The sequence below is a fragment of the Mastigoproctus giganteus genome, chromosome 4 (assembly GCF_048544385.1).
Source record: "Mastigoproctus giganteus isolate SK-2022 chromosome 4, ASM4854438v1, whole genome shotgun sequence".
NCBI classification, from domain to species: domain Eukaryota; kingdom Metazoa; phylum Arthropoda; class Arachnida; order Uropygi; family Thelyphonidae; genus Mastigoproctus; species Mastigoproctus giganteus.
Window position 1 is genome coordinate 108,469,826 of NC_143578.1, and position 20,898 is coordinate 108,490,723.

General features: G+C 38.5%; 2 protein-coding genes across 8 annotated transcripts in view; one reads left to right on the forward strand and one right to left on the reverse strand.

Annotated features, from left to right (window-relative positions):
• Nucleotides 1-3,429, forward strand: part of spz6 (Spaetzle domain-containing protein 6) — a 141,401-nt gene extending 137,972 nt beyond the window's left edge. For both annotated transcript variants that reach the window (XM_090372869.1, XM_090372868.1), the window contains exon 5: nucleotides 3,008-3,429. In XM_090372869.1, the coding sequence (XP_090228995.1) occupies nucleotides 3,008-3,383 (376 nt within the window). In that variant the 3' untranslated portion in view covers nucleotides 3,384-3,429. The remainder of the gene's footprint in view (nucleotides 1-3,007) is intronic.
• An 847-nt stretch (nucleotides 3,430-4,276) lies between these two features.
• Nucleotides 4,277-20,898, reverse strand: part of LOC150086983 (cilia- and flagella-associated protein 53-like) — a 238,972-nt gene continuing 222,350 nt past the window's right edge. For 3 of the 6 annotated variants that reach the window (XM_090372872.1, XM_090372870.1, XM_090372871.1), the window contains exon 9: nucleotides 4,277-4,554. In XM_090372872.1, coding sequence (XP_090228998.1) covers nucleotides 4,366-4,554 — 189 coding nt within the window. In that variant the 3' untranslated portion in view covers nucleotides 4,277-4,365. The remainder of the gene's footprint in view (nucleotides 4,555-20,898) is intronic. The other 3 variants (XM_090372876.1, XM_090372873.1, XM_090372874.1) reach the window with 1 other exon arrangement.

Consider the following 20,898-nt stretch of genomic DNA (forward strand, 5'->3'; position numbering starts at 1 on the left):
AACAAGGTCTCAACAAGCTGATGTTATCTATACCTTTGACCATTATAATGAGAACATCCTTGGATTCAGCATAAGTACCTACAGGGTGGAGATGTGAAAATATGTGTCATATTCACAAAGGTGGCTCAAAGGGTGAAATGAGGAACTACAGTATCTCTCTTAGACTTCTGTGCTAAGAATAATAATGAGGTCCTTAGTTAAGAATACATATCATCTTGACAGGCATATTATAAGGGAATTGCACCTTGGCTTTGTTAAAGGCAGATCATATCTGACTAATCTAATTAGCTGCTGTGAGCTTGTTAGTAAAGAACTGGGTGGAAAGAATAACTTTACATTTACTTAGATTTCGGTAAAGCTTTAGATACAGTCTGCATGAATGGTTACACAGGTCAGCTAATTTTTATTTGGGATGGGGGATATTGATCAGATATATCTTTGGATGCCGATTCTAAATCTGTTTTTGGTTTTCTTCTAAAATGTCTAGATCTGCTGAATTACTGAAACACATTCATCATGCCTCAAAAGTGTAAAAATCATCCTAACAAATTCTGCTGCACATGCAGCTCTTTCCTAACTAAATCACAATAATGGTGTATTATCTTTTAGGTGACCAGGTGTGGGCACCTCATGGTATTTGTACCACTTGTTTGAATGGATTACAATTTGCTTCAACAAAAGGAAAAAGTTCATGATGTCTGCCATACCCATGATATGGAGGGAGCCAGTAGTGATTATTGCTTTTGTAACATGAATATAACCAGATTCTCAGCAAAGAGTCAGCACAAGGTTGTTTATCAGAATCTAGATTCAGCATCAATACCAATCCCTCACGATCTAATTCCTGTATCTCCATAGCACGGACTAGATTCTTCAGAAGATGAAATGGAAAGCAATGAAGATGAAATTGGCAGAGACCCGAGAACTTCAGTTGCTTCTGAGTACACACCTGATGAAGAGACATCAGAGCCAGAGTTGTTTACTCAATACTGGTTGAATGACTTCATTAGAGATTTGGCCCTCCCCAAAGATTAATCTGAACTTTTCACCTCATGGCTAGAGCAGAAACACTTGATTAAAAAGAATGTCAATGTTTCATTATTGAAAAGAAACCAAGTTTTGGTGACATTCTTTACAGTAAACTGTCTGCTCTGCTATTACCATGATATCAATGGAGTTTTTTAGTAATTGTTACAAGTACACATTACAACTGAATGGGGCACCTCTTCATTCACTTCTCACAGCAAAGTTTGAAAGCTATTCTCTTGCTTAACAGGAAAATGAAAGAATTTGGAAGGGCTATAGCCTCAGTCTATGAGAAATTCACTTAATGTAAAGGTTAGACTTAGACAGACTTAGAGATTATACTTTAGAAATGATATAAACCTGTTAGAGGAAATATAGAGGAGACAGATGAGATTTATTCAGGTGTATTCTTATGAGGAGAGACTTAATTTTTTGCAAGTCAATGTTTGGAAATCAGAACCAAGTGTGTGTGTGTGTGTGTGTGTGTGTGTGTGAGAGAGAGAGAGAGAGAGAGAGAGAGAGACATGATCAAAGTGATTATGGCTTTGAAAGGTTTCAGTAAACCAAATATGGAGGGAATTTTTACATTTAGTCACATGACTACACTTGGACAAGTTTAATTTTTGCAAGTGTGCTTTTTACATCACTTTGAAACTATTAGTACTAAACTGCACACAAAATAGCTTTGTATTAGGAACACCTACCTAGTACCAGTTTGTTCAGCTTTTGGCACACAGCTTGGATACATTATAGCATAAATATGGTAAACTGTGGTGACCCAATGCATCCCACAGTTTCCAGGCATTTGATGATGATCAATTCGGGCTGAACAGCCTGTTATGTAATGTACCACACATTTTCAGTTGGGCTGAGATCAGGTGTTTGGAGTCATGGGAAAAGAGAGAACTTGACAGAATGCATTGGGTAGTCAAGAAAGACAGTTATCTTAAATGGACACACAGTCAGAAATTATGTTCTATCAACAGGGACTCAGATGGGCTGGCTAACAATGCTAGTATATGATGCATAGTCCACACTCAAATGGCTAATACCACTGCTCCCCTCCACCAAGCTGTACTCTATGGTCAAATGCTCCACTGTGGCATGACTCTTTAGCCAGACTGCACAGTGCATCTTCCTTGTGTTCCTTTGGTCAACAACACATGGCTGGCCTGCTTGGGACCTCTGGTTGTTGAATTTTCCATATTTGGTCTAGTCTTGATAAAAATGGAATGAAAGTGGATGTTCCACTTTTGTTCCATGTATGTCAGTGGTATTGTTTCTTTAATCCAGCCCCAATGATCAGGTTCCCCTCCAATTGGAACTCATTTAGGTCACATCTCTGATCCATTCTTCAACAGAATGCTGCTCTACGGAATGCCATTGTTCCAGTTTCTGCCTATTATAGAAACAATGCACTAAAGATCTGCTGCAGTAGTGACAAACACTGTGCATAAAGTTATGGTTGGGGGGGGGGGGGGTAAATGCAAAGCTATCTCAGTGTATACAGGATATTCTTTAAAGAGCTTATATAGTACTGTTGTGCAGAAACACCCACTGCATTTATATGCTACCCTTGCTTTTGATAGTTATGGTTGGTTTGTTTCCTATGGTTTTTCATTGTTATTTTTAATTTTTTTTTTTTTTTTTGATAAGTAATAGTTTTCAATCTTTTATTTACTTTTAAATTAAAGTGAATAAACTTTGACTTGCTAACTTAACATTAGGGACTTAACATAACTTTATTAAAGACAGAATGTTTTTAATAAAGGCGTACTTCCATAAGAATAATATTACCAAAAGCAGAGCTCAGAAGATTTTTATTTTCCTTTATTATCAAATTTATGTTAAAACAAAAATTTAACACAATAAAATGCACATTTTTTAAAAAAAAAAAAAAAGTCATTTTCACAATATGTGTATAACTTATGCTTACTTATTTAATGAATATATCATTAAATATGCAAATGTTTTATTCTAGGAGAAGTCGTTGTGACCTGATGGATGGAGCATGCCACGAGTCTCCAAGATGGGTTAGCTTACTTGTAGCTGAGGTGTTCTATCCAGACACCTACTTTCCAACTTCCACTGTTCCACAACCTACAACAAATGTACCACCTATAGATGACTTTTATAACTTTCAGCAGTATTTACGAAGGCGAGTTGGAGATCCAGATATCCAAACAAATCACTATCATGATTACATTCATGACATCCCTACAGAAAAAAATAAGCATTGTGACGGATTTGATAATATAGGTTGTTATGTTGTCCGCCTGTACTATGATTGGTTCCTAGTGAATGGATCCTGTAAATGCTGGAAACCATCTTCTAGGCACTTATTTACACAAAAGTGAAATAGTGCATTCTTAGTTCATTCACAGATTCTTTTTTGACAAGAAAGTCGGGTACAATGTTATTTAACTTTCACCCTTTACGCATTGTTAAATTATACTGAAGAAATGTAAACTAAGTGGTTTCATTTCTGTATGCACTTCCATGCTATCATAGTTGAAATGAAAGTAGCATTAGTGTCCAAGTGACTGAGTGAGTGTTATCAGGGTTTAAGGGTGCATAAGCTGCCGGGCTATAGTGCACCTATCCAGGTGACTGTGTGCTGCTCTAATCCAATGGAGTGTTATAATTTTGAGTTTAATATATTCAATAGCAGCTGTATAGATTTAGATATACAGGTAAAAATGTAGTAAACTGGGGATTTTGTTTGGCAGTCAGCAGACTTTCTATCATGAGCACATAACATTACAGCATTTATTTATTTATCACAATCCAAGGTTTGCTGATTACCAAACATATGAATGCACTCATTCATAAAATGAGAATACAGTGCAGAAGCAAGCTCTTGACAGTTTTTGGAAGTGCTAAGCTAAGCTATCATATGACTTTAACTTAAATAGAAGCATATTAAGAAAATCATAAATTTGTCATCCAACAGTGCTATCCAAAAAACAAAATCTGACCCAAGTTAAAATGAACCAGTTTTGGTGGGGGGGAGGAGTCTGGTTTTCAAACATGAGTTTGTATTCTATCATAATATAAAAGCATATCTACAGGATTTATTTATTTGTATAAGAGCTGATGAAAATGCAATTTGTTATTAATTGTATTATAATTTACATCAAATATTAAAATATATATCAAATTTAAATGGATTTAGAATATATGGTATATGTGATAAAAAGATCATGACTGTCTTTCATCTTTGTACATATTCCAAAATAGAAATAAAAAAGCAAGTAACACTTTTATCTCACATAATTTTTAAAACAAATACTTCCTTAATAGGAAATATGGATTTATACAATTGTAAGTTTTGTTAAACTAAATTTTTTCTAAAACTATATTAGTTGACCTCTTCCTGAAGGGATGAATGGCATCAACCTGGGACTCCTTCAGTACATCCTGTATTCTTTTTTGATATTGTTGTTCGGCTTCTTTGAAAGCTTCCCATTCTCGCTTTGTCTCCTCTGATTCTTCTGACTGCATCTTCTGCTTGTATTGAATTTGGTCCTTTTTTATTTAAAAAAAAAAGAAACAATTAATTAATAAAACTCAATTTAGAACATAACTGCTTTGGGCTTGCTTATATTTATATGTTTTAAAACCAGTTAAATGGCAATGTTAGGAACAACTGTGCACTCTGAGACCCAAAGCATGCTAATACATTTCAAACTCTTACACTGTATGATTCAACTGGACTTTGAAAATTAAAATTTTGTGATGTATGTTTTTCATTGTTTGCTCCTAAAGATGACTGACACCTGACATAGTGTGCCATATTTATATTTAAATTAAGTTTTTTTTCTTTTTTCTCCCTTTTCTTCCTTAAATTCAAAATGCTCTTACTTTAGCAACTCACTCTGCACAAATTTCTTGAGTGGACATTTTGATTCCAACTTTCTCTAAAACTAACTTATCACAAGTTTTCACTCCCTGCATGTTTGAATATATAAAATAAAATTCATTCTGGATGGTTCATTGATAATAACTCCTAGTTATAAGCGATTACTATCATCAGTAATTCATTTTTGACAAGAATGCAATTCTTAGAATAAAACTTTGAAGCAGTCTTTATAATTGCTCATAAAATTGCATAAAGAATAGTAGTTATAAAATTAGGAGGAAGCATGTTGTAGTGTTTTGAATTTTTTCAAGGTTTAAATTGTAGTGTTTTGAATTTTTTCATGGAAAAATATCTAGACAAGAAATGAGTTTTTCTATGTAACAAAAAAAAAAAAAAAAAAAAAAAAAGGTTATATTTGTATAGTTTCTTCAAAGGAACAAAATTAAACTAAAAAATTTTATATGTGATACTTTTTAGTGAATCAACACTTCCATAAACTGCTTTCATACTGGAATATCATGAAAAATTTGCATAAAATATAAGGTATGTTCAAAAAGTTCTGGGACTGACTTTGTACTTTGTGGCATTGTAGAGAGTTCCTGCACATTCTGTGACTTCTCTAGACATAATAACCCATGAAGCAGCTGGTTATTTGCAATCAGAGTGAATTACTGTGCATTATATAGGTGTTTTGTGAATTTTAAAATGAGTGATTGTACTGAACAGCAAATTTGTATCAGATTTTGTTTCATAGGAAAGAGTGCAACAGAAACCCATGAAATGTTAAAAAACAGTTTGGGGAGAAGGTGCTACGTGTCATTCAAAGACTTTTCAGTTGTACCCAGAGTTTAAAGAGGGCTATTTATTTGCCAAAAATGAATCTCACTTTGGCAACCCTTCAACTTCAAAAACCAATGATTCAATTTGCTTGTTCATGATCTGATCAAGAACGATTGATGTTTAACTATCCACAAAGTTGCTAGCGAAATTGGTATTTCTTATGGGATATGTCAATTAATTTTAACACAAGATTTGTTGTGCTGTGCATCCTCACTGATGACAATAAAGAGGTGATTTCTTGCATGATAGGACCGTGTCAATGTGATGCTGGCAATCCACGCTTTCTTTCTTCCATCATTACTGATAGTGATGAATTGTGGGTGTACAGCTTTGACCTGGAAACAAAGGCCCAGTCTTTTTAATGCAAGACCACATTCTCTAACACCCCCAAAAGCAAGACATCCTAGATTAAGTGTGAAGATCACATTTATTGTATTTTTTGGCTCATTGTGGGGCTGTCCTGCATGGTCAACCAGTGAATCAAGAATACTACAAAACAGTTCTAAGGTTATTGATTAATGCTGTTTGGAGAAAATGATTGGATAAATGGGCTTCAGGAAATTCTTGCTTGCATCCTAATAACAACCCTGCACACTCAGCACTTTTCATCTAAGAATTTCTTGCAAAGCACTCCACCACAGTGGTCTCCTATCTGCCATACTCAACAGATTCAGCTCCCTGTGACTTTTTTTTTGTTTGCCAAGCTTAAAGCCTCCTTGAAAGTCATTGAGACTGTGACACAGGAATTATTAGCAATTTCAAAATAAGCTTATCAGGAATGCTTCCAGTAGTGTAGGAACTGGTGCATGCATTGTTGAGAAGACTATTTCAAAAGGTATCCATCTGAATTGCTGCTAATCTTCATTTCTCAAATAGTCAGTCCTCAAAAACTCTGATTGCACCTTATATTACAAATGTTTTGGAGGTATCTGTTTCTTAAAATTGTTATAGGAACCTATGACATTTAAGAGGTATTGGAAAGGTGATGAAACCAATGAAAAATCATTAGTAAAACTTAAGGTACCACAGTGGGAGAAATGTAATGATGATATAGAATTTGAGGTTGTCCAAAACCATTCACTAATTATATCTGATGAGTAGGTTATAATAAAACGGATTGGATTCCAGGAAAACACTGTTAACATGATGGTGAAATATAAAGAAGAGTTTATTAATTGGGACACAGGATCCCATAACTAATTATATCAAAAACAAATCGGGGAAAAATGTGGAGGCAGAAGTTTGTCATGATTTCTCCATACTTTTAGGAGCTTTCAATTACTCTAAATGGATTATCTGAAAGAAATTGCTTTTAGAGCAAAATCTGTTTTGCTTTAGTAATTTAAGTATAGCAATATTATTTATTTGACTATTACATAATTTATATATATAATTCCATTTATAGCAAAATTTTTTATGTGAATTTCGTTATAAATAAAAAAGTTACAATATGTTCCTTTAATATAGTTTTTGTTTTACTGGAGTTGATGTTGCTACACAACTGATTTTAATTCAATCACATGCAATAGTTTCAATGCATTACACTAGGGAAATTTGCTAAATTGGAGAATCAGCAATATGCATTCCAATTTCATATATGTAAATAAGCCAGTCTTCTTGTTGTTGTTGACATGCACAGATTTCATGGCAAATTGTTACTAACTGCACTTGATATTTCATCAACCATTATGCTGCCAAATGAACACAGTGTTTTCTCTTTAGTCAGTTTCCCTAACCTAAATGCAATCATTACCTTAAGTAAGGAAAATTTGTGAAATCAGGCAGTTTGTAGGATGCACTACATTTTGAACAAATGAACAAAATTATTACCATTGCCAAGATTATAAACCATCTCAGCTCATTACTAAACTGCATAGAAAATTGTGACTAATGGAATGTCATTATTTTATGAAACATAATACCACCAGGTGAGCTTAATTTAATTAGTAATAATAAAAACATCTTAATCCTCGTGTAATATTTTAGTAAATTTCCCAAACCTAGCTGGACTGCAAATCAGAAATGATAAAATATTTTATTCTAATTAATTGTATGTAACAGTTTCATTACAATGTTAGGTGAGAGAAACATGGAAAAGAAATTCCCACAATTGAGTATAAGGAGGTAAAAAAATGCTTGGTTTAAATATATATATATATGGCGCACACACTGGTTAACAGCAGGGCCATGGAAAGGTACTGGGATGCTCAGATGCAAAAGAAGTTAAGGGGCCTCATTTATGTTGAGACTCTGATGGCTCCCTCGATTGGGCTCCTTAGATCGTGTGCCCTAGAGCAACACATCCAGTGTACACCCCATTTGCACAGCCCTGGTGAACAGTAGCTGCCAGTCATGCTTAGGAGCAGCTAATGAAATTTAATTATCAATAGATGTTCAAATCATAGCCAGGAAAGCATGAGCTTTACTGGCTATGTTTGGCAAACATGCTGTTTTAGAAAGCTTGACAAAGTTTTCCATTGGGTTCCAAAATACAGTTTCCTGCTTAGATACATTTGCTAATACTGTAACTAGGCTATGACAGGGGATCTCAATTTTTTTTTTTTTTTTTTTTGTTAGTGTATCATTAAAAAATTTGGTAAATTATTATACCGCCACAGTAATCAATCATAAATTCTGCCAGTGTTTCATATTACAAATACAAATTTTTATGTATTTGTAATTAATTTTCAGTGCAATACCATTTCTAAATGACTATATCAAGGTTTATTCCTCTCTCAAGATACCTTTGACATTTAAGGTAACTCACCCTTTGGTTATGATTTTTTCACTGAATATATTTTTGGGAAGTAGTGTTTTATGTAATCCTCTTGTGGGCACACCAAAAAAGCCATAATGTTGTATTCTCTAATCCACTAGATATTTTTGGAATAAAAGCAAGAAATAGTTTAAAATGTTGCAATTTTTAATGGTATTCTTTACTGTAACAACAAAAAATATATTTAGTTATAGCAGTCTTGTTATTCAAAAAGAAAGGCCTCTTTACCTCATTTTCTACATTAACAGCCATACAAGCTAAAATCAAAACTCTTAAGATGCTACTGCAAAAATCAGTTATGTGGTCAGGTTTCCATAGCAAGTTTCCATTTTACAGGCATACTTTGGTTCTAATATTATCGATGATGCAAATCAAAAGTCAAGACCATAGAAAGGAACATTAAAAATACACACTTTTTTTTTTTTTTTTTTGCAGTGGAATCCCGGGCATGCCCACTACTGGGTTAAATAGCAGTGGGTATGCTGGTGATTCCAATGAAGCTCTTCACAGCATATCTTTTGATATGAGATTAACACCTTTGTAAATTTTTTTTTCTTATCTAGTGCAAGCTTTTGTTTGCCATAGTCTGCTTAGACTATCGAACTAAGGTGCAGTGTTCGTAGTTTGCAAAATAATTGACAAAAGTCACATTGAAATTGATGAAGCTGTGTGTGTGCACACATATTGCCTTACCATTAATATCCAGACACCACTGGATCCGTTGATGGTTGGTCACATCCTCCCCAAGCGTCAGATGTTGGACACAACTATAAATATGCTCATAGGCATTCGAAGAGACAGCAGTACAATTGTGTGTACGCAAGATGATGCAATAAATGGAGTTAAGACTTCCAGCACAGAATGATAATAGGGTGCAACATAAGCAATCAGCTTGTATGTGATATTTCAATGCATTGAGGAGTCCTAGGTTAATGACTCATGATTTGATCTGCAATGACAACTTAGAAATCTGCGAAGCTGACTGAATGGACAGGAGAGCTCTGCAAAGTATCGTCTGTTCGGAACACACGTTGACACTGTAACACGCAGTTGTCCCTCAGTGAGATAATTAGAACACATGTAAGCAACAGTACAGTGTGCAAGGTGCTGCATGATATAGGTTACCACAGTCATGGAGCTGTTCACAAGCCACTAATCACCTTGACTAATGTCAGACACCATCTAGCTTGGTGTAATGTCAGCCATTCTTGGATCATAGATCAATGGAAAGCTGCTTTGGAGTGTCAAGTCATGATACAAGAACTACCAGTCTGATGGCTGTGGTGTATGACCAGAAAAAAAAAGCTACCTGCTGGACTGTATCATTCTGAGAGCGCAGTTCATTAGAGGGAACGTGATGATCTGGAGCTCTTTTTCATCATTTGGCCTGGGACCATTTGTTGTTTAGGGCAAAACCATGAATGCTGAGGTCTATCTAGATCCTGGACAATAATGCATTACTTACATTGAAGACAACCCATTCCTGTATCAGAAGGACAATGCTCCATGTTATACTGCTTGTGTTGTGTTGTGTTGTGACAACCTGTTTAAGGACATGAACATCGGGTGCATGTGAGGAAAGACTGTTCAAAAAAACAGAAATGAACTGTTGCCACTTTGGAGGCTGAATGGCAGAAAATATGAGGGCATTTACAAGAAAGTGGTGGGAGTGTTTCAGAGACTAGAGGCTACATCAAGACTAAAGGTCTCAGCATGCGTTATTAGTTTTCCTGTAAATAAGTTATTTGTAGATATACAGGTGTCCATCCATTAATATGTATGTGTATATAACCATTTATTGCCAAATGAAAAGACTAATATAATATAATCTTCTTCTTTGGTCCTTAGCTGGCAGCTGGGGGAGGCGGTTGGCCACGCAACCAGTATGCTGCTGTAGGTGCCGCAGGGTTTCGGACTTGCTCTGTGATGTTCTTCCATACCTTACGATCAATGGCGTCAGTCCTGGCCTGGTTAAGGTCGAGACGTCGGCTCTTCAAGTCATTTTCCACTTGCTTGGCCCACGTTTTCCTAGGCGCGGTCCGTTGGATGCTCCATTGGGTGGGTCGTTGTCTCCAAAGGAGTGTGGATGGTATTCTGTTCATGCCCATTCTACATACGTGGCCAAACCATCTAAGCCTTCGCTTCTGGATTTGGTCGGCAATGGTTGGTTGCTGTTGGCATCTGGCGTGGATGGTATCATTAGTGATGCGGTCGCGAAGAGAGATGCCCAAGATCTGCCGCAGGCATCGCATTTGGAATACCTCAAGTTTGTTCAAATCTAACTTGAGACAAATCCATGTTTCCGATCCATAAAGAAGAATGGGCAGAATCAAAGTCCGGAAGAGTCGGATTTTAGTCTTTGTGGAAATGTTGGTCCTCTTCCACAGACACCATTTGAGCGAGGCGAACGCAGTGGCCGCCTGTCCAATTCTGCTGTGGATTTCCATGGTGGATGCAACTTTCTTCTCCTGGACCAGCGACCCAAGGTATTTAAAGTCCTGCACTTGCTCGATCTGGACGCCTTCGAGATAGATGGTGGCTTGCGACCCATCTGTTGTCAGGGCCTTTGTCTTACCAGCATTGATCTTCAAACTGTATGGCCGGGCAATGCCGTAGAGGATGTCCGTGGCTTCAGCGTCGTTACTGGCAAGGATAGCACTATCATCAGCAAACATCAGGTCAGTCACATAGTGATCCTTGTCATATTGTATGCCCTGTCTGTTTCTGAATGCTTGCCTCATAATGGCGTCGACCACGATGTTGAAAAGCAACGGGGAGGCTACATCCCCTTGGCGGACTCCAGTTTGGATGGTAAATTCCTCAGATAAATCGTTCTGGATGTGCACCTAGCTGGTTAAACCGTTGTATGCAGTTTGGAGGAGTGTGATGACTTTTCGAGGTACATGTTCAACCTCTAGTAGTTTCCATAAGGCAGGCCGGTGGACACAGTCGAAAGCAGACTTAAAGTCAATGAAAACAATGACGGTTCGCTGTCCACACCGGATCCTCTCCTCCATCAGCTGACGAATGGCAAAGATTTGATCACAGCATCCTCGCCCAGGTCTAAATCCCGCCTGTTCTTCTCGACTGGTTTGCTCGTGATGTTTTTGCAGTCTTGACTGGATGACCTTCATAAAGACCTTTCCGATGATGGAAAGGAGGCTGATGCCACGGTAGTTCTTGCAGTCCCGGTTATCACCTTTCTTGTGTATCGGTACGATAATGGCTTTCCTCCATGTTAGCGGAATTTGTTCAGTGCACCAGATGGTTTTGAGGAGCGAGTGTAGTCGGCGAAGCAGTACATACATCTCCCCCGGCTTTGATCGCTTCTGTGGTGACTTGGTCCACTCCTGGTGCCCTGCCATTCTTCAGGGATTGTATGGCTGCTTTCACTTCTTCTACTGTAGGCTCAACATCGACCACGGAGACCTCAGGGGGGTCGATCGAGAGTGCTGTTGCTGGCGGTCCCTGAGGTGGGTCGTGATTATACAAAGCTTTGAAGAATTCACTCCACTGTTGCAGGCGTTCGGATGGTGATTGCACGAAGGTCCCATCAGCGTTCTTGATGTTGTCACTAATCAATTTGGTCTTTCCACTCAGACATCTGAGGGTGCGGTAGAGAGTGCGGTGCTCGTTCTTGGATGCCGCCACTTCAAGATCGTCTGCCACTTGGTTCCAATATGCTTCTCTTTCTGCTGTCATCCTTTGTCGGACTTCTCGGATTAGCTGCCGGTACCGTTCAAAGTCGACCAACTTTGCCTGTTTCCGTTTGTCCATGAGGTCGAGGCACTCGTCTGATATCCATGGTTGCGTTCGACGTCGGGCAGGTGGACATAGGGGCTTGGAACATTCCAGGATGGCATCAGAGATCTGCTTTTCTTCTTCATTTATATAATATAATATAATAAAATACAACACAAATAAAACAAAACCCTTTTACAAAAATAGCAGAATCACATAGATCTAGATAAAATTTTCAGATATTGTGGCCAAGCAGAAGTGATTTTCATATGCTTATTTTTTTGTACTCGGCAACCAGAAACCACACATTGATGTTTATAGAGAGGTCGCTGATGTTCTATGTTATGGCAGCTGCAAAGAAGCAACCACTCTTCTTGGGCAAAAAGGTGATGCAGCACTGGCCTTGTATGAAGCAAATTCTGGGGAATCTTCCAGGCCACAAGTTTGTAGGAAGCAAGAATGTCATTTCTTCCTGCAAAGATGTTAATTGTATTCTTAAATGAAGAAATCTTCCAGAACAAACTCAGATCAGAGGTCCAAATTACACAATCAATCAGTTTTCTAGGGAACATTATGAGCAGGAGAGATTGCTTCTACAAGAATGGGATACACTTAAACAGAAAGGGTGCAAGAATATTTGATGCTATCAAGGCAATGTTAGGTGGGTCGGAAAACTCTTAGCTTGGGGGATTTCACAGAATAATAGATAAACAGTAGCCACAGGCAGAGGTGGAAGTGATTATTGCACTGCTTCTATTGGAATAAGCAGCAGCCTAGAAAGCAAGTTGCTGGGGCTTTCAGGAACTGTTGGGAGTCATGAAACAAGTAAATACATGGGCTGTGTTAGAGTAACTAAGAATAAGAACAGGTGCATGTATACTTGCACATACACCAATGCTAAGAGTATAGTAAATAGATTTGATGAATTTGAAGTGCTAGTCAAGACATCCAAGGTGGATATTGTTAGGGTATCAGAGACGTGGTGTCACACAGATATAAGGAATGCAGAATTGGAATTTGGGAAGTACAATGTGTACAGAAAGGATAGGAAAGGTTATGCTGTTAGTTAAGAAACATATAAAATCTAAGGAAGTGCATCTAGTTGACATAGGTGGACAGTGCAATGTTGAGCCAGTTTGGTTTGACATATGCACTGGGAAAGCAAAAATGAGGGTAGGAGTTTTTTATAGGTCTAATGACTTTGGTGAGTACAACGAACAATTATACAGAGAAATAGAGTGGGCCAGAAAATCCAAGAGATCAATCCACAGATGGAACTTGTGGGTTGGTCACTCCCACACAAGAAGGCTTTTGTGGATTAATTGGATTATTGTTTTCTACAGCAGCTTGACAGTGAGGCAACCGGAGAGAGTAACACTCTTAATCCGATTATCAGCAATGATTATTCATGTATTAAGAATTTACAGATAAAGGAACCACTAGGTGGCAATGATCACAGTGTACTGATGTGGGATTTACTTAAAGATGTAACTACCATCAGGGGTAAATGGGAGGGTTTTTTGCTTTCGTAAATGTTACTACAGTGGTCTCAGACAGTTTTAAATTCTGTACAGTGCGATCAACTAATGATGTTACCAACATTGAATTCTACTTTAATTTTGGAGGCTACTAAACTTTTCATTCCAACTAAGAAATGAACTAATTAGACTTGTGTCAGAGAAGAAATATGCATGGGATGCATATAAATTATCAGGCGACACAGAAGTCTATATTAGATATAAGCTAGTCTGTAATCAAGTCACAAAGGAGGTTAGGCAAGCAAGGGCAGATTATGAGAAATCTTTGGCAAAGGATGCAAAGACTTCTTTACTTATATAAACCCGAAAAGGAAGGGAATGAATCAAATTGGCCCACTTGATATCAATGAGTTGACTGTAGATGATCATTCTCAGATAGCTGCCAAACTAAATGAGTATTTTGCATCTACATTCACACATGAGGAGTTATTCAAGGAGGAGAAGGCTGGATGTTTATCAAACTCTAACAGGGAGTTAAATGATTTTTTAATAACTGAGAACAAAGTTAAGGAGAAATTGTTGAAGTTAAACATAAGAAAGGCAACTGGGGGGTGGATGGGATCTATCCAGTTATATCAAAGGAAGTAAGCAAATCCTTAGCCATCATTATGGGAGCATCCTTGGACTCGGGGGGAAGTTCCCATGGACTGGAGATATGCAAATGTTCTTCACTTCACAAAGGGGGATCAAAGGGTGACACAAGTAATTACAGACCTGTTAGTTTGACCTGTTGCAGGGAAAATAATGGAGCCACTGGTTAGAGAAGCATTGAAGGATCATCTAGACAAGCAACAGTAATAATTCAGACACAGCATGGATTTGTCTTCCCTAAGGAGAAGTCTTGTCTGACCAATCTGATTGGACTATGATGTAGTCAAAAAGGAAGTGGATGCAAAAAATAATTTTGACATCATATACTTGAATTTCAGGAAAGCTTTTGATACTGTTGCACATAGAAGACTTTACAGATAAAGCAACAACTAGGTGGGAGTGATCTTGCAAATTGGAGCAGTATGGCATTAAGGACAAGTTGCTACAATGGATAAAAGGATGGTTGAGTGGGAGAAGACAGAGTGGTAATCAATGGACATTGCTCTTCATGGACTAATGTTATTAGTGGTATCCCCCAGAGTTCAGCCCATTGTTGTTTTGTATATTTATCAATGATATTGATGAAGGTATATCAAGCTTACTGTCAAAGTCTGCATATGATACAAAGGTAGACAGGTTTGTTGATAACAGCAATGACAGTATGCTGCTGCAACAGCATCTGGAAAAGTTGGGCTGAGAAGTGGCAACTGAAGTTTAACATTGACAAATGCAAAGTACTGCATACGAGTAGCAGTAACCCCAGAGAAATGTACCAACTGTTACACTCAGAATAGTGGATAATGAAAAAAGACCTGGGGGTAATTGTGCAGTCAGATAAGAAGTTTTATGAGCAGTGCAGACAGGCTGCCAGAGTAGTTAATGGGATCTTGTCAATGATATACAGGAATTTTGCTAGCAGGGATAAGGAGGTGATTATCCCCTTGTATAAGGCAATGGTCAGGCCACACCTTGAACATTGCATACAGGTCTGGAAGCCTCATTTTAGGAAGGATGTAGAGTTGCTAGAACAAGTGCAGAGAAGGGCAACAAGCCTGGTGAGGGGAACAAAGGGGTGCTCTTACAAAGAAAGGCTAAGTTTTGCAAATTGCAGCGTCTAGAAACTAGGCACCTGTGAGGTGATCTGATTGAGGTGTATAAGGCCTTGAATGGATTAAGCAGGCTCAATGCTAATGAGATTCTTCCTCTTGCTCAAATTACAAACCTAAGGGTTCATAAACTGAAATTGAGCAGAACAGAGCATTAAACAGACGTTGATAGCTTAAATAAATTCAAAGGAGAAGTGGACAAACTTTTTGGAGTGAATGGATGGGAAGTTTTTTTGGGTTTTTTTTGGCTGATACTGTATAAGCTTGCTTGCTTTCTTGCATCATATGCCTCTACTAATGGTAATGATAAAAGTTGAACCTTGTGATTTAAAGCCATAAAGTTCAGTATGCTGCACCATGAACAGACTAAAGTTGATTCACTACCAACAGCCCACACAGTAACAACCCTAGGTTGCAATAGGCCTAATGCAAATAAGAAAATACATTTATTGCCAAATAAATGTATATATATATATATATATATATATACAGGGTGATTCACTACCAGTGCAACAAACTTGCAGAAAGCACAAAGACGAATCGGAATCACATAGCATTGCAGGGTCCGAAATGCCTTTGTCATGCGGTGGAGGATGTTGAACGGGAGGTCGCGTGAACAGCGATCCCGCTGGAAGTCAGCATTTGCGAACCGTTTCTGTTGAAGAAACCAAGTAGCAAAAGTCTTCCGGAGTGGATAATCCACAGGCTCCAATGATTGGATGCATTGCAGATGGTATGAACTCATGTAGTTTGTTGACAGTATCCTCCATACAGTGGATTGGGAAATACCCAATTGTTGGCCTATCACTCGAGTACTCGTACTCGGAGTGCCTTCTGTAAGACGTAGGACATTCTCCTCATTGTCTGGCGTCCTCGTCGTTCGCTCTCAATTCACGGTACCTCTCATGAAATAACCAGTCTCACGTAATCTTCTGTGCACATGTGCGAAAATTGTATGATAAGGAGCACACCTGTGCAGGAAACGTTCCTGGTACAAGTGCAGAGCAGCACATCTGTTAAAGTCCGCAGCTCCATACGCGAGGTGCATGTCGGCCAGTTCAACGTTTGAATACTCGTCCATCCTACTGCCTTGGGAACCGGTTTGCAAATGCTGACTTCCAGCGGGATCGCTGTTCACGCGACCTCCCATTCAATGTCCTCTACCGCATGATGAAGGCATTTCGGACCCTGCAATGTTATGTGATTCCAATTCGTCTTTGTGCCCCCTACACCTCCTGCAAGTTTGTCGCACTGGTAGTGAATCACCCTGTATACCTCCTAATTATGTCTTTTGCAAATCCATGAATAAAGTCAAATTTAAGATTCCAGGAAACTAAGCTTCATATCAAATGCAATCTTAAGCACATCATTTTATGAAGCAACAGTTCCAGCAATAAAATTATCAGTATTATATGATTTCTGAAATACACAAATTAATAATGCATATTCATAAATGACTATCGAGCAGTGGAAGTTTAGTAGGGAATCATAATTACTGCTAACCACACAGCAACTCAAAATGGACTACCATGCTGCTGATGAGTAGTGGAACTGAAGTGGAGAGCAGTTTATAACTCAGGAAGCAGCTGCCCTCTTTAGAGTGAGAGCATTATCATCTGTTAATAAAAAAAAAAAAAAAAAAAAAATTAAAAAAAAAAGTTTACTATGAAGAAGAGAGAGTCAAATCCAGAGCCAAAAATTTCACATGCAGCAACTGCCAAAAAATGCCCTAGTACAGCTTTACATTATAGTGAACAATAGCCTGATTCAACAGTCAACATTGTGCAATGTTTATAAAAAAAAAAAAAAAAACCAGAGGAACTATGCTGCAAAATGTAATGTTTCAGTCTCTAAACAGATGAAAATTACTGATTTTTATGTAAATGAATGTATATAGAGTGGAGCCCCAACATCCGATGGTAATTCATTCCACAAAACCCATTGTATGTTGAAAATATTGTAAGTTGAATCCAGTAATACACTGATTTCCTGTAATTCGTTCCCCAACAACAACATTTATTTCCTGTAATTCGTTCCTCAACAACACCACTGATTTCCTGCAATTCGTCTCCCAACAACACATGAAATAGGTATTTATTACATGTTATACAGTACTTCATTTTTACATTCAAAATTTGTGTTTTATAAAGATTATTTAATAAATAGTCATAAAACATCTTAAAATAAAAAACAAACAATAAATTAGCATTTACCTTAGACTTGAAGTTTGTTTGGGGATTTATTAGGTGCATCGGCATCTGTGGCCGTAGTGTGCCAAGATTTGAAGTGCAGAGCTGATGAAATCAGTGGTGGTGGGACTGTATCAAGCATCAGGTGTCTTTTCAGTCTTTTGTTGCTACTGACAAAGGAACTGTCCAAAGTGGACTGTTTTTTATGAATTTTTTGTAGCTGCTTCCTGAAGTAAGAAATGACTTTGTCTTCCATTTTGCACATCGTGAGTTCAGTGTTTTGAATGTTGGGGAGTTTTTTTTACCACTTCTCTTAAATGCTCCCAACAAGAAACGACAGTCTTCAGCTAACACTTTTTGGGTGTCTTTTTCTTCCTCTCCGGTGTCACTCTCCGTAATTTTCTCCAACTCTTGTAGCTCCTCTGTTGTTAGTTCAAGCCCATGAGCGTCAATAAGTCCTCCGAATCCTCTTTGCTAAGCTCCAGACCCATTGATTTACCAAGAGTGACAGTATCATTTGTCAAAGCACCATCTTCAAATCTGTCAATGTTATGGATAATTAAAGGCCAAATGGTTTTCAAGGCTAAATTTAAGCACCTGGTGGAAACATCATTCCAAGAACTTACAATCAGCCTTACACAATTCAGCATATTAAACTTCGTCCTCCAAAAATCTTTGAGGGTGACAGCATTTTCACCAGAGGTCACTGTAAAGCAACTTGCGAACATTTTCGTGGTGTAGATTTTCTTGAAGTTTGCAATCACTTGCTGGTCCATTGGTTGAAGAAGAGGAGTGGTGTTGGGTGGCAAAAGTTTGACTTGAACAAAGTCAAATTGTGCCTCAAGAGATTGAACAAGGTTGGGATCATGGCCTGGCGCATTATCCAGCAGGAGCAGTGCCTTCACAGGAAGCTTATTTTTCTCAAGATAACTCGTCACTGAAGGACGGAAAACTTCAAGCTCCCATTCATTGAAGACATATCCTGTAAACCCAGGCCTTCTTGTTACTGTGCCAAAACACTCCCAGCATGCCTTTGTTGACCTTTTGTTGTTTAAATACTCTGGGGGATGTTAGAGTGATACACAAGCAAAGGTTTCAGCTTAAAATCTCAAGCGGCATTGGCACTCAGCAGGAGAGTGAGCCTATCTTTCTAATGCCCAGGTAAACTAGCCTCATCCTTAGTGATGTACATTCTCCTGGGCATTCACTTCCAGAAGAGGCACTTCTTCAAGATTCACTTCCTAATCAACAAACTCTTGGAATTCAATTTTAAAGGTCTCAGCTGCTTTTTTATCAGCACTGGATGCCTTCCAACACTTTTGATATTCGCCCTTTTTTTGAAGCACTCGAAACAGCCTCTGCTGGCTTTAAAGTCTTCAAAGCACACAGTACTGCCACTGGTTGATGGAGCTTTAAGTTTCAGATTGTCATAGATCTGAAACAATCATAAGAGTGATGTTCCGCTCTGCCACACGTTGAACAATAAAAAAAGGGTTAATTGGTTGAGAACAATTGTACGAGTGATGTTCTGTGCCCCACGTGTCTGAAAATTTCCACTCATGTATTGTTCCAGCTATATCAGAAAGCCATCAGTACTTGCAAATATCACTGGTCCTTAAAATAAATGATCGCATGGAAGGTATATCGATTCCTGAGAATATCGGATGTTAATGTCATTGTAAGTTGAGGCCCCACTATATATATGTTTTAAGTAGTGTACACACACACACACACACACACACACACACACACACACACACACACACACACACACACACACACACACACACACACACACACACAGGGTGTCTCAAAAATATTGATACAAATGTTTAGGGGAGGTAGGTAACATCTAAAGGAATGTGAATCGCATAGGAACCCATAACTGGAAACGTCACGGGAAAGTAGTAGCAGAGGCACAAGAAGCAGAAATGACACAAGACAGTAATTAGGGGCAAACATTTATTTGACATAATATTAAAAATGGAGTACGAGATGGATGCATTTCATGATGTTACAACAGATGTTTTATTAATGCTCTGTGTAACAAAATAAAAATAAATTTTCGCATTACAACAGATGCTCGAAGGTTCCACTGTGAGACACGATGCATGCGTGACACCGAAGCAGCATGGATTGGCGGACACGGTCGAACACACCTGGAGTTTCTTTGACAGTAGCAGCAGCAGCAGCGCAGACGAGTCTTGCCACGAGATCCATTTCCATCTCCACAGGCGATTCATACATGATAGATTTGAGGGCCCCCTCAGAAAGAAATCAAGGCTCGATAAATCAGGTGAGCATGGGGGCCAGGCAACGGGTCCACCACGGCCAATCCATCGACACTCAAAACGCCTATTCAAATGGTCACGAACACACCTTCCATAATGGGCAGGCACCCCGTCACGTTGAAACCAAATGTTGCATCTCGCATTTGCTGGAACATCGTCAAGTAACCCTGGTAGAACTTGTTCAAGAAAGGTCCTATATTTAGCGGAGTTCATGCGGGATGGTAACAGGTATGGGCCGACTAAGCAGTCACCGACCATACCTGCCCACACATTTACTGCGAAGCGATGTTGAGCATTGTGCTAGTTGAATGAGCATTGTGCTAGTTGAATAAGCCTTCCCAAGTGAAATAAGCCTCATCCCACACATGAGCATTGTGCTAGTTGAATAAGCCTTCCCAAGTGAAATAAGCCTCATCTGTGAACAAAACATAGGCTGGAAAATTCAAGTCTTGAACACTTTCTTGGAGAAACCACTGTGCAAAAGCCACACGTGCAGGATGATCTTGGGGGAGCAGTAACTGAACCGTTTGAAGATGAAAGGGGATGTAAGGAATTGTCATGCCAGACACGCTGTACACTGCAACAAGACACTCCTAAGGCAGAGGCAACGGCACGTGTGCTGGTAGTAGGATTATTCTGGACGGCATTCGAAACACTTTCTTCCATGGTGGGAGTTCGCGTCGAACGTGGTCTGCCTGCACTACTCCTGTTACCTCTAAATGACCGATAATTGCACAAATTTTGATGCACATGTGCAAACAAAACGGTTGGTTGGTTGTTGGGTTTTATTGGTGCATTAGCAACTAAGGCTATAATGCGCCAAAATCAGGTGCTATATAAAAATTTAAACTTTCACTGACCTAATTACTTAGGTCACCAAGATATAAACAAAACAGTGGTCCGGTACATGTCTGTCTGGGAAGCGTTCTCCATAAATT